Source organism: Urocampus carinirostris, chromosome 7 (genome assembly GCF_059441175.1).
Source record: "Urocampus carinirostris isolate Australia breed hairy pipefish chromosome 7, RoL_Ucar_1.0, whole genome shotgun sequence".
In the NCBI taxonomy this organism is placed as follows: domain Eukaryota; kingdom Metazoa; phylum Chordata; class Actinopteri; order Syngnathiformes; family Syngnathidae; genus Urocampus; species Urocampus carinirostris.
Genome location: NC_142355.1, coordinates 8,613,880 through 8,627,563, shown reverse-complemented (window position 1 = coordinate 8,627,563; position 13,684 = coordinate 8,613,880). Strand labels below are relative to the sequence as shown.

The following is a 13,684-nucleotide window of genomic DNA, read 5'->3' as shown; positions in this document are numbered from 1 at the left end:
CCAAAAGATATGTCTTACCTTTGTAGTACTCTGGTTAAACTGACAAAACCCCGCCTCCTGGTCACATGTTAGAAGCCAAAACCAAACCCCACCCCATACCAGCAGATGGCACTGTTGGACTCAGCATTGCAGGACATTTACCAAAAACTATACACATATTTTAGCAGGAATTTCAATAAAATAAAAGTTATTATTACACCCGTTACATACACCCCCCTGAAATTCTGCTAAATATGGGAGTGCTACACTAAAAAGAAAAAAAATCACATGCCAAAAAGGCAAATACTGATGAAAAAGAGGACACGAAAACTGGTACAGTATTACAAGGAACAAACTGAAGTGCATGTCAGTTCTAAAACTCTCCCAAAAAGGAGTGTGAAAAGAAAGGAGGCGAGCAAACTCCTAACTAAGCACAGACTCAAAGATGCCTGTTACATCTCTGAAATATCAAACATTGTTCCTGTAGTTGTAAGTGCTCACATAGGCACAATTCTTGTTTCTTACTCAAGCTTTGTTACTCAAACTGAAAGTGCATCTCTACTGAACTTAAACTAGGAACTTGCAGATATTGCGGACAGATGATTGTCACCTACCACATGGTCATTCATCTGACAAATAAGACGACTAGGAGGCCTGATGGACTGGCGGACCCTAAGACCATAACGGTTAGGTTGAGCACAAATAACCTGAGCTTGAAGGTCTGGGGCAGTCAAGTCTAAACAGTCAGTATCAGAGGAGTCTGCGTCCAGATGGTCAGTGTTCAATGGGGTCTCGTCTGGGAGACCCATACCCAAAGGGATCATGTTTTCAGAGCACTGTGATGGGCTTTCCGTATTGTCACTTGAAGTATGGTCAACATCTTGTTCGGGGATGTGCTGACTTCCTCGGCTGGATGTATCAACACTGCGAGAGTCGGACTGGGCATCAGATCTGCTGTCTAGTGAGTTATCCTCTACCTCTGGATGAACTTGCTCTTCACCTGCCTGTATCACCCAGTTTACTGTACGGACATCACTGTCTTCAACCGCGTCAGGTAAATCAGGGCATACATCACTTCCATGCATAGCAGCGTCAGACTCTGAGTGTTCAGATTCGCTGGCCAGATCATCCTCACAGGGCAAGAAGCTAACAGAGAGCAGCAAATTCCTGTGAACTACCTTCTCTTTGCCCGTCAGACAATCCTTGACTCTGTAGACATTGAGATCAGGCTTGACTGATATGACTTCATACGGGGTTGACTCCCACTTGTCTGCAACTTTGCGTTTCCCCGGGACACCTCTGTTGGCGATCAACACCCGGTCTCCCACGACGAGAGGTGATCCTTTGGCCCTACGGTTGTACAGCTTGGCATGACGAGTCTGTTCTCTGAGAGTATTCCTCTGTACAATCTGAGCAGCTTCATGTAGATCTTTCTTCAGATGGCGTACAAAGTCAGAGTAGCTGACAACAGCATCATTGGTATTAGCATGTTGAAACATGACATCGACAGGGAGACGAGGGATCCTACCAAACACTAGGTAAAACGGTGCAAACCCTGTTGTCTCATGCTCTGTGCAGTTATAGCAGAATGTGAGCTGCTGCAGCATTTGTGGCCACTTTGCTTTGGGCTGAGGGGGAAGGGTTCTGATCATATCTCCCAATGTTCGGTTGAATCGTTCTGCGATGCCATTTCCCATGGGGTGGTACGGAGTGGTATGGGATTTCTGCACCCCTGCCATCTCTAGAAGCTCTTTGATCAGTTTGCTCTCAAAATTAGCTCCCTGATCAGAGTGGATACGCCGTGGGAAACCATAGACAAGGAAGAAATCCTGCCACAGACGGCGAGCAACTTGTTTGGCGGTTTGATTTCTGCAAGGGAAGGCGTGCGCCATCTTGGAGAAATGATCAGTTACGACCAGGACATCTACAGACTTGTTCTCTTGCTCAGCAGTCCAAAAGTCTATACAGACCAACTCCATAGGCTCAGAGGTGACTATGTTCTTGAGTGGTGCACGGTTGTGTGGTTCCGGTGTTTTCCCTACTACACAGCGCTGACAGGATTTGACATAATTCACAACATCACGTTCCATGCCATTCCAGAAGAATCGTTGCCGCACCAGAGACAAAGTACGGTTCTGGCCTTGGTGACCTGCTGAGTCATGTAAACCTTGAAGGACTTTCTGTTTCAATGAATCAGGCACCACAAACTGGAAGATTTTCTTGGCCATGTGAGGATCTTTCCTTATTTTGTAGAGCATGCCATTCTGTATGGTGAGTCTGCTCCAATGCTTCAGTAGTTTCATCACACTAGGCGACTCGACAGCTCTCTCACGCCTGGTAGGTCTCTTGTGTCTATGCACAAAGTACATGGTCCTGCTTATTGTGTTGTCCTGTTCTTGTAAACCAACAAGCTGACTCTGTGGGAGTGCCGTTGACTGATCTCCCTTCTGCAGAAGATTGAAGTTGGCGTCTGTTCCCATCACTTGACCCACGCCACCAGTGGACTGAGCACTGAAGACAGCAGCAACCTCTTCTGATGTCACAGAACCATTGGAGCCTGATGGATTAGCCCTTTTTACTGACTCGTCTGATGTCCCAGCACTCTCGTCTACAACAGCGTGACAATTGTTGGATACTCTGAACACCTCTTGCACAGTACTGTTGTTCACCCTGTTGACTTGGTCCAAGAGCGAAGTATAGGGCTCGGTAACAAGGCGATGACCCACACATGACCGTACAAATGGCTCACGGCTCAGAGCGTCGGCTACGATGTTCTTTGGTCCAGGAATGTACTTCAGGTCAAAATTGTATGCAGCTAGCTTCGCTACCCACCGCTGTTCACACGCATCAAGTCTTGGTTTGGTCAAAATGTATGTAAGTGGGTTATTGTCGGTCCACGTGGTAAAGTGTCTTCCTTTCAACCAATGGCTGAATTTATCACATACCGCCCATTTCAAGGCAAGAAATTCGAGCCTGTGTGCAGGGTAGTTGAGCTGGGAGCGAGAGAGCGTCTTACTTGCAAAGGCGACTGGTCTGGCTACTTTTCCACCAGGTGGCAGCTGTGACAGGACTGCTCCAATCCCATCAAAGGATGCGTCGACAGCCAGAATAAACGGCGCATCAAAATCTGGGTGGGCCAGAGTGACACCTGTCACGAGGTCGTGCTTCAGTGTTTCAAAGGCGTTCTGGCATGCATCGGACCAATCTGCAGGCGTCAGCTTCACTTGACCTTTCTTGCGGGCTCTCTTGCGCTTATGCTTGTCACCAGATTCAGATGTGAGCCTGAACAGAGGTTTTGCCTTCGCAGAACATGCTTCAATGAAGCTTTGGAAATACATCACCATGCCTAGAAAAGATCTGATTTTACTAGGGCATGGCGTCTTGCCATCCGACTCCATTAGATCAGTGACTTGTACGTCATTTATCGCTCTCACTTTCTCGGGGTCAGTCCGAATTCCATCCTCACTGATGACATGCCCAAGAAATTTCACAGTCCGTCTGAGGAAAAAACACTTTTTGGGTGCGAGCTTGAGGTTGTGTTCCTTAAGGCGAGTAAACACCATCTGCAGGCGTTGGAGTGCAACTTCCTCTGTGGGGGCAAACACCATCATATCGTCGAGGTAACATAATAGGCTCATGAAATTCTGATCACCAAATATCGACATCATCATCCTCATAAATGTTGCTGGGCTGTTGCAAAGTCCCTGAGGGAGCCGGTTGTACTCGTGAAGGCCGAATGGTGAGGAGAATGCCGTGTACTTTTTGTCGTCAGGGTGCAAGGGGACATTGTAGTAGCCTGACGTCAGATCCATTGTGGAGAAAAAGGCATTTCCCCCAAGTGCGGCCAAAGCATCAGCTTGATGCGGTAGTGGGTAGGCATCCTTTATGGTTCTTGCATTAAGCCTTCTGAAATCAGTACATACCCTTAGTTCTCCATTCCGCTTCCATATGAGAACAAGCGCAGATGCATAGTCGCTAGTCGACTTCTGAATAATTCCTTTCTCTTCCATCTCGTTCAGAGTCGTCCTCAGTTTTTCATACTGACTTGGTGGTATACGTCTGTAGGGTAATCTTCTCTGTTCTTCAACCGTTTCCCAACTCCTTTTCCCAACACCACCATTAGTGCGCAGTCTTACGGGTCCGTTAGATAACCCCACGGACCTGGCATGCTGAATTTGCCAGAGTCACATTCAATGTTCCCTGTAATTTTCCTTACGGGTCTGAGCGTTCACACAAAGTCGGTGAGCAACGCTTGAAACAACAGTGAGCAACGGCAATCCCAAGTGTGGCAACTGAGTCATTATCAAACATGTCCAAAACTTTTGCTGAGTTTCCGGCAATGAAAAAAAAATTTCACTTTTGAATGAATTGACTAATGTATTATTGCAAAGGTTGTACGGCCTACAAACGTCATTTCTTTTTACAACAATTATTTCACAAGATTTCCATTTCTTTTTTTTCCTGATATCTTTTGTCGCATAGTACTAACATTTTTGGGTGGTTATTTAGTCAGTTGCACGATACAGAACTGTATTTAATCACATTTTTGAGTGGAAGTACAACGTTGGCAACACAATTCACTTGATATAATTGGAAATTATTTGAATGCAACACAAACTTTTTCTTCTTTTTTCCGTGTTTTTCTCTACTTTTTTTTTAATTCCTTCAAAAAAAAAAATCTTTTTTTCTTTAAAAAAAATCTCATTGTGTTTACTTTTTCCCAGCTGTTACCTTTTTCTTTTGGTTCTCTATTTCACACTTTCACTACACAACTCGAATTGGAGATCGGCGTGCAGACAAAAACTCGAAACGCGAGACCAAAACAACAATGGCGGATCTGCCTGCTGAAAAAATCCTAATGACAATTTGGTGTCCAAAAAGTCCCGGGACGCACGTTGATTTGATACAATGCGTCCCCAGCAAAAACAATGCATCTAGGACGCAGGGACGCGGGCAAACGAGAACACTGGGAGATGATCCGAAAAATTTGAACATTAACATACTCGGAGGAACGCCGAAAACAGCTTTATTCAAAGTAACGCACCGCCTTTGACCATCAGTAACAATAACGGCATTTGGCGCCAGAAATATTCATCCCTGTTACTGAAAAATTAACGCCGTTACCAGGTTTGGGTAGGGTTACTTTAACTTGATTACTTGTTTGACGCATTTTATGTTCGTTTTGCCGGAGATCAAAGAGATCAAAGCCAGGAGAGAAAGCTTACCACGTGTTGTGAGTCATCATTTTATTCATATCTAGTTTCTTTTGTCTTTTATTAGCATATTTGGTATTGGAGTAATCCAAAAGTAATTGAGAGTAATCAAGTTAAAGTAACCCGACCCAACCCTGGCCGTTACGCATCGCCGTTTTTTTTTATAACTGCGTTATTCCCAACACTGCCCAAGACACACCACAGGAAATGGCGCCCCTACGACCCAGGCGGTTAGGGGAACCCGGACAGAGAGTGCGGAAATTGATTCTGTTTCATTGGTCCCACAAGACGAACCGTGAAGAAGTAAAGTAGGGTTCCAGATGCTATTCATTTATCTCCATCTTGGAAGTTTGTCCCGTTCCCTACCGCGTCTCGCTCCCGGGGGACATTTAACGTTCTGCATCTTTATTTCGACAAGACCGGCTCAATAAAAATCAACACAATTACAAAAAACACAACAGCAACTGGGGGCAGCACGGCAGCGCAGTGGTTAGCGCGTGTGCGACACAGTTCTGAGGTCATGAGAATGAACCTACTGTGTGGAGTTTGCATGTTCTCCCCGTGCTTATGTGGGTTTCCTCCAAGCACTCCGGTCTCCTCCCACATTCCAAAAACATGCTGGTCAGGTTAATCGGCCGGTCCAAATTGTCCCTTGGAGTGAATGCGCGAATGAGTTGTTTGTCCCTGTGTGCCCTGCGATTGACTGGCAACAAGTTCAGGGTGTCCCCTGCCCACTGCCCGAAGAAAGCTGGGATGGGCTCCAACACCCCCGCGACCCTACTGAGGATAAGCGGTACAGATAACGGACAACAGCAACTGGTGATCACCAGCGCACAATACAGACCAGTTTGGGAGGATTACTTTGAAAATGTACACTGTAATCCAATACAGTCACTAGTCACCCGTTGAAAAATGTAATCGGTAACGTAATCCGAAAACTATAATACTGCAGTAATTTAACTTGATTACTTTTGGATGACTCCGATCCCGAATAAGTTAATGAAGACAAAATAAACATAATAAATCCAGTTTTCCATTTTTAACGCATATTGCACTAATACGATCCCAAAACTGTATGTAACATCCTACATGCCCACATTTCTTGTGTAAATATTGTGGAAATTATAACCTTTATCGTCTTTGTTCCTTTATATCACAGGTGTCAAACGGGCGGCCCGCGGGCCAGATCAGGCCCGCTAAGGGATTGAATCCGGTCCGCGAGGCAACACTCAGAGAAGCGCAAGAGATAAACAAGCTGCAGGTTGAAATATGTCTACTTGGATGTTGCCAATGCCAGGTGCCTCTCACAAAGACACTGCTCTTGTATTTGTCTCTCTCTCTCTCTCTGTCTCACTCTCTCTGTTTTTCACCCCCTTTCTCCCACTCTCTGTCTCTGTCTCTTTCACTCTCTGTGTATCTATCTTTCTCTTCCTTTGTTGCTCTTTGTCTCTTTGTCTCTCTGTGTCTTTTTAACTTATTTTGCACTAACTTCTCTTTTTCGTTTTCTCTTTCTCTCTTCCTACCCTTCGCCCTTTCTTTTGTCATTTCTCTCCTTCTGTCTTTCAATTTCTCTTTGGATTTTTTTCTTCCTCACCCTTTCATTTCCCCTCTCTCACGACTTTTTATCTTTTGTTTCTCACACTCTCTCTCTCTTTGTCCCGCCCTCTCTCATTTTCCCTCCCTCTTTTTCTTATTTCTTTATCTCTTTTTCTTTCTCTTTAATCTACTAGTCCGGCCCCCAACAGATTGTTTGTTCTATCGCGTGGCCCCTGAGTTAAAATGAGTTTGACACCCCTGCTTTATATTGTGTAAATTATAACCTTATCTTCTTTGCTCCTTTATTTTCTTTGTTTTCTTTTATCCTCACTGTCAAATGTGAAACTGGAGTGCCACGCCCAATTTCGTAGTCACAATATGTTCAACCCTTTTTGTAACAATGACAAGAAAGGTATATTCTATTCTAATCTATTCTAACTATATTTTCTTTAATAAAAACAAACAATGTAACTTTGAAAAACAATTGGAGGAAACCAAGGTCAGGTAGTTCCTTGTAATCCTACAAAAAAGTACTCCCATTTTAACGACGTAGTATAATTATTAAGCTAAAACAAAACTCACTCTTTCAGACAAAATATACTCTGTTCTAGCTCAAGTTAAAGAGCACATTAAGAACCTTCATTTTCCTCATGTTGAGGTTTTTGAGTTTTTCCTAGCCCTCATGTAGGTTTTAGATCAGGGGATGGTGCAATAATAGTCCGTGCAGCCCTTTTAGACTCCTTGTGATTAAGGCCTATACGAATAAACATAACTTGACTTTTTTTAAACACACCAAGTGTTAACTGCATTTCCAACAAACTCTGGGACAGAGGTCTCTAACGTGCCCCCTAACGACAGTCGAGGTGCACAGACCTGTTCTAAAAATAGCTCACCGGTGCCGGGTCATAGTGATTTACGAGTAAAATGTTTTTGGTGGTTAACTGAGTCTGTTCAAGCCTATTTGTATTAATTAACCTGGTAATAACATTGTAATAACATGATAAGTTGTTATTTTAGAAATTCAAATAAATACATTTCAGTTCATGGGCTTCTTGGACAAAAAACAAAATCTATTCAGGTATTGAAAATTATTTTTAAGCAATTGCAAGCACGGGGAGAACATGCAAACTCCACACAGGAGGTTCGATCTCATGACCTCAGAACTGTGCCGCACACGCGCTAACCACTGCGTCGCCGTGCTGCCCGTCAGATAACTAATTCGAACAATTTGGTCAACGGTACAGTTTGATATTAATTCCCAACACCACGTAAAAAAGAGTGTTCTGTAACCATATAAATACATGGATTTCGCGGATTTGGACTCCCGGAAAACGGGGGATTACTGTACATCAGGGTTGGGTAAAGTTACTTTAACTGGATTACTTTCATTTACTTTTGGATTACTCCAATACCAAATATGCTAATAAAAGACAAAAGAAACTACCGTAATTTCCGCACTAAAAGGCGCACATAAAATCTGATTTTTTTTTTTTTAAAAGCTGACTATGCGCCTTATAATCCGGTGCGCCTTATATATGGATCAATATTGAATTGCAAGGTCTCCATTTTTCGCGTAAAAGAATTGCGCTGTGCATACTGGGAAATATTAAACAACGATTCTCTTTTATTTGTGTGTTTGTATAAAGACCCTGAAATGGCTCTTATTAAGAGACACGCTTACACCGCAGAGCTTAAACTCAAGGCGATCAGTCACGCAGTAGAACACGGAAATAGAGAAACAGCAAGAGAGTTTAACATTAATGAATCGATGTTGCGGAAGTGGAAGAAGCATGAGGATGAGCTGTTTACGTTTTACATTTTACAGTTATTATGTTATTGCTTTATTGTTATTGTTTTGCACTTGTTATTGTTTTTGCACATTACGAGTGTCACTATATTGCGATTGCATTAACGTTTAATTTACCATAACAGTATCAGACGTTTTTTTGTGTGTTGACTAAATGGAGGAAAAGTAAAATGTTATGCCTTGCTGTTGTCCAAAGATGTTAAAGATGCTTTACCTCAGAGAAAATAATAAAACAGCTGTTTATTCATTTTGGGAGTGAATGGAGTTGTGGAAAGCTTGTTTGTTATCTATTAATAAAGTTTGACTGACCTACCTGACTGTTTTGTTGACATTCCCTTTAGCGCGGCACCATCTAATGGTTGAATAACGTAACTACATCCTCTACTGTAGCCAAGTCAAGTCAAGTCCCATTTATTTATATGGCCCTTAATCACAAAAATGTCTCGAAAAACTGCACAGGATTACAATTACAAAATTGCACAATTACCTGATCTTAAACCAGCATGCACTTATAGCGCCTTATAATGCGGTGCGCCTTATGTATGGAAACAGTTTTAAAATATATCATTCATTGAAGGTGCGCCTTATAACACGGTGCGCCTTATAGTGTGGAAAATACGGTAAATATGAATAAAATTACAACATTTTGTGCACGCTTGGGGAGTAACGGAATACATGGAACGGCAAAAATGATGTTGGGAAGCTGTTTGGATTTATTTTCATTTTGTTTTTGTCGCATTTTATGTTCGTTTTGCCGGAGATCAAAGAGATCAAAGCCAGGAGAGAAAGCTTACCACGTTTTGTGAGTCATCATTTTATTCATGTTTAGTTTCTTTTGTCTTTTATGAGCATATTTGGTATTCGAGTAATCCAAAAGTCATTGAAAGTAATCCAGTTAAAGTAATCCTACCCAACCCTGCTGTACATGCAGTGCGAAGTGAAGCAAACTCATTCCCCGATTAAAGTTGAACTAAAATGTTTCCACCAACTTTGTTGCGTCTGATTTGTAGTAAACCGACAGTCCGGAGGGAAATGATCAAAAATTCCACGCAGGTTTTTTGAGTCTTTCCACGGCACACGCAACGAGGTGAGTACACGAGGGATCCGTGCAACGTCAAACAAATGTAGAAAGATGACAAAAGTGGCATAATCGCTCACAAGCAGGGTTGGGTAGGGTTACTTTAACTGGATTACTTTCAATGACTTTTGGATTACTCCAATACCAAATATGCTAATAAAAGACAAAAGAAACTAAATATGAATAAAATGACTACATTTTGTGCAGGCTTGAGGAGTAACGGAAGACTTGGAACGGCAAAAATGATGTTGGCAAGCTGTTTGGATTCATTGTCGCATTTTATGTTCGGTGATCAAATAAATCAAAGCCAGGAGAGAAAGCTTACCACGTGCTGTGAGTTATCATTTTATTCATATTTAGTTAATTTTGTCTTTTATTAGCATGTTTGGTATTGGAGTAATCCAAAAGTCATTAAAAGTAATCCAGTTAAAGTAACCCTACCCAACCCTGCTCACAAGTTGCAAAGTGCATAGAAGGATGCGCACTTTTTCTCCAAAATCACCGCACAAGGGCTGACTTATCGAGCACATTGAACTTGTAAAAGCTTATTTGGATTACTTACGGAGAAGGAAAGCAACAGGCACGAAGAAGCACGTCGGGTTCATGGTGTGGAAACGTGTCCCGCGACCAGAGCTGAAGATTCCTGTCGCCTTTTTTTGTCGAAGATTCAAGTCGAGTGGAGATGCAAGATGTTCCTTTCCCGTTTGGCGCAGCGCTGAATTCAGTCCAGAGTGAGGGAGGATGCAAAGGACGCTCCTCCGACTGCACACGCAACGCGCACCAGAGAGGGAGGAGAGTCTAGGACAGGGGTGCAGTGTTCCCTCTAAGCTGCGCGCGTGCGCAATTGCGCACTGCTCGCACATTCTCAGCGCACAGGAAAATCTAGCCGGCGCACGAAAATGAGGGCTCAAAATTACTAATTAAGAAGTGACTTAAGTCAAAGTTAGTGCATGAAGGTAAAAATACACGGATTCCCCTGACGTTGTGTCCTAAATGTGGTATTTTGAAGTTGAGTCAAAGTAGAACTAAGTTGAGTAAAGTTAGTAGAGAACCGGCTTCTTCGGCTCGGCTCTCTAAAAGGAACCGGCTCTTTCGGGTCCTAAACGGCTCTTCAGGTTGTTTTTGCTTCTTTAGATAGATAGATAGATAGATAGATACTTTGTTCATCCCCGAAGGGAAATTCACATTTCCAGCAGCATCCCTGAGCTGAGAACAAACAATCGAGAACAATCGAAAATAACACGGGAGCTGCTGGAGTGGCTGCCATTCGTGACGGCGCCGGAAGAAACGATTCAATTTGAATCATGTACAAACAAACAAACAAAATATTTATGTTTCAATCCCAACATGACCAGATATTATGTAAAATTATGCACAAAATGACCTAAAGGAAGGGGGGAATAGAACAAAAAAGAACAAAAATACCAAAATGAAAAAGTAGTGAAAAGCTGAGAAAAAAGGAAGAGAAAAAAAGAAGGAAAAATTTAGAAAAAAAGCCAGAAAGAAAGAAATGTAGGAAAAAAGTAAATAGAGAACAAAAAGAAAAAAGTAACCGCTCGGAAAAAATAAACACAATGAGATTTTTTTAAAGAAATTAAAAAAAAAAGTAGAAAAAAACACGGAAAAAGAAGAAAAAGTTTGTGTCGCATTCAAATAATTTCCAATGATATCAAGTGAATCTTGTTGCCAACATTGTACTTCCAGTAAAAAATGTAATAAAGTACAGTTCTGTATCTTACAACCGACTCAATAAGCCCCCAAAAATGTTAATATTATGCAACAAAATATGTCACGAAATAAAAAGAAATGGATATTTTGTGAAAAAATTGTAAGAACTGGTAGTCTGGGGGCTAGTTAAGGCCTTGGTCACATTTTTACTGGCCAAAGGTGTCATGATTACGTACCTGTCAACCTGTACGTTTTTGTTTTACAAAGTACGTTTATTATGCATTTTAAGATGTGTACGACGTACAAGAAAATCTGTACGAATAAACGCAAAATTGTCAATTATGGGTACCATCCCGACTATCACGAAACGGCAAATCAATCAAGTCAAACGAGTTCGCCGCGGTAGCCTCTATCTTGGTATTGTTTTTTTCCGTTGCAAACAAAGCGAGCGGTTTGATGCTACTGTGCGCATGCATCTGCCGCCTGGGGATTTCCCATCATGCATCATTCCGTGGTAGTTGTGTAGTGAAAGGAAGTCCGTCTCTTTTTAGAGAACCGGCTTTTTCGGCTCAACTCATTAAAGAGAGCCGGCTCTCAAACGGCTCACTTGCTTTGATGCATTATATTACGAATTATGATGTTGTATAAAGAAGTTAAGAAAAAAAGGAAGTATAAAAGGAGAAAATGAAAAAAAACAGGTTTGTGGTTATCCCTTTAGTCATTGTATTACTAACAATAATTTAAAGCAGAAAATGAATTCATAATTTGAATAAGAAAATGTATTTTTTCCTTCTACGGCGAACGTCCAAGCGACTTAATTTCTAAACTTTTTTTATAATAAACCTCATTCATGTCGAGCAACTCAGCATCTCACAACAAAATGTTAATTAACAATATATATGATACAACGAAACACATGTGCAAAATAACATGTTAAACTACATAAATAAACATGTTTAAAAAAAATATGGTGTAAGATTATTTTGTATTTTGTAAGGGAAAATACATCACTTTGTAAGGGCATGGAGCCGTGGAGGTTGACAGGTATGTGATTACTTATTACACTCACCTGTGCCCGCTCGTTTGGCGCCAGCTGCTGCTGGTTACCTGATTGGTTCCCCATCCTATTTAAGCTCAGTCCTTCCACTTGCCTGTGGTCAGTCCATCAGTGAACCTCTGTTTTCACAAGGCAAGCATTTTTGACACTGGCTCAGGTCGGTCCCGTTTTTGTCACCCGTTTTCCACTCGTTCGTTCCTGATTTCCCCATTTGTCTCCTGCTACGACCCGTTTTTTGACCCAAACCGCGTTTTGATCTCACGTCCAAGCTAACGACCCGTTTTTTTTACCCCGACCACATTCTGATCTCCCGTCCTGACCCGTTTTCCCGTCTAACTACGCTCCGATCTCCCGCTCCGGAAGACCCACTTCCGCATTCAGAACACGCTCTGATCCCATGAGCGACTTTCTTCCCGGATCGCTGGCGCTGTCCTGCCTCTATATTTCAATAAACTTGTGAGTAACGTTATGCATCTGGGTCCTCCTTCTGTTCTGGTCGTGACAAAAGGCCTCTTTCATAAAGTTAATAATATGTGGCCCACAAGTAATGTTGACAACAGTATCAAAAATATGTGTACCCAAAAAAAACTTCACTGAATTATGGCATTTTAACCCACCCCAGTTCCAACATGGCGACTGTAAATAAAAAAATGAAAGTTGACTGTGAGTGCCGACACATGCAGGACAAGAGGAAATTGGAGTATTTTTTAACTGAAATCCGGAACGACTGCGTCTGCCTAATATGCAAAGAGAATGTGACCATTTTCAAAGAGTAAAATATTAAACGGCACACCCAGTCGAAACATGCAGACTATGACAAGCTACCTGAAAACGAGCGCTGTGAAAAGGTGAAGCAACCGGAAGCTGTTTTCACGGCACAGCTTCGCTTTTTCACGAGATCATTCAACTCAAATGAAAATGCTTCAAAGGCGAGCTACGAGGTCGCCACGTTGATCGCCAAGCACTGCAAACCTTCCACGGAGGGTGAGTTTATGAAAAACTGATCAAAGGACGCCAGGCTAAATAGTCAGCCCTCACATATTCTTAGCTTACCAAATCTGGCCCGATTTCTGAAAGGTTTGGACACCCTTGAAGTAAATGCATGATAGTATCAGTCAAAAACCGTTGCGATACTAACAGTTTTTGTCAAAAATGTCATGATCATATAATAATTGAACCCTTCCCTCTATGGATTAGCTTTTAATTATGATAAACACAACGCAAAGATTTTAAGCACTAAAATGTTTTTGTTTTTTTATTAACTCATTCAATGCCATACCGTATCAAAACGTTTTCAGAAGAATTGTCTCTAAATGCTAAATCATCTCATCTCATTAGCCGTACCG

At 42.1% G+C, this 13,684-nt stretch overlaps 1 protein-coding gene across 1 annotated transcript in view; it reads right to left on the bottom strand.

The window, feature by feature from the left end:
* The window catches only part of nrn1la (neuritin 1-like a), a 153,948-nt gene extending 143,584 nt beyond the window's left edge, over positions 1–10,364 (bottom strand). Inside the window, exon 1 of the mRNA XM_088339662.1 lies at positions 10,176–10,364. Within this exon, the coding sequence (XP_088195788.1) occupies positions 10,176–10,218 (43 nt within the window). The 5' untranslated portion in view covers positions 10,219–10,364. The remainder of the gene's footprint in view (positions 1–10,175) is intronic.
* Between the last annotated feature and the right edge of the window lie 3,320 nt (positions 10,365–13,684).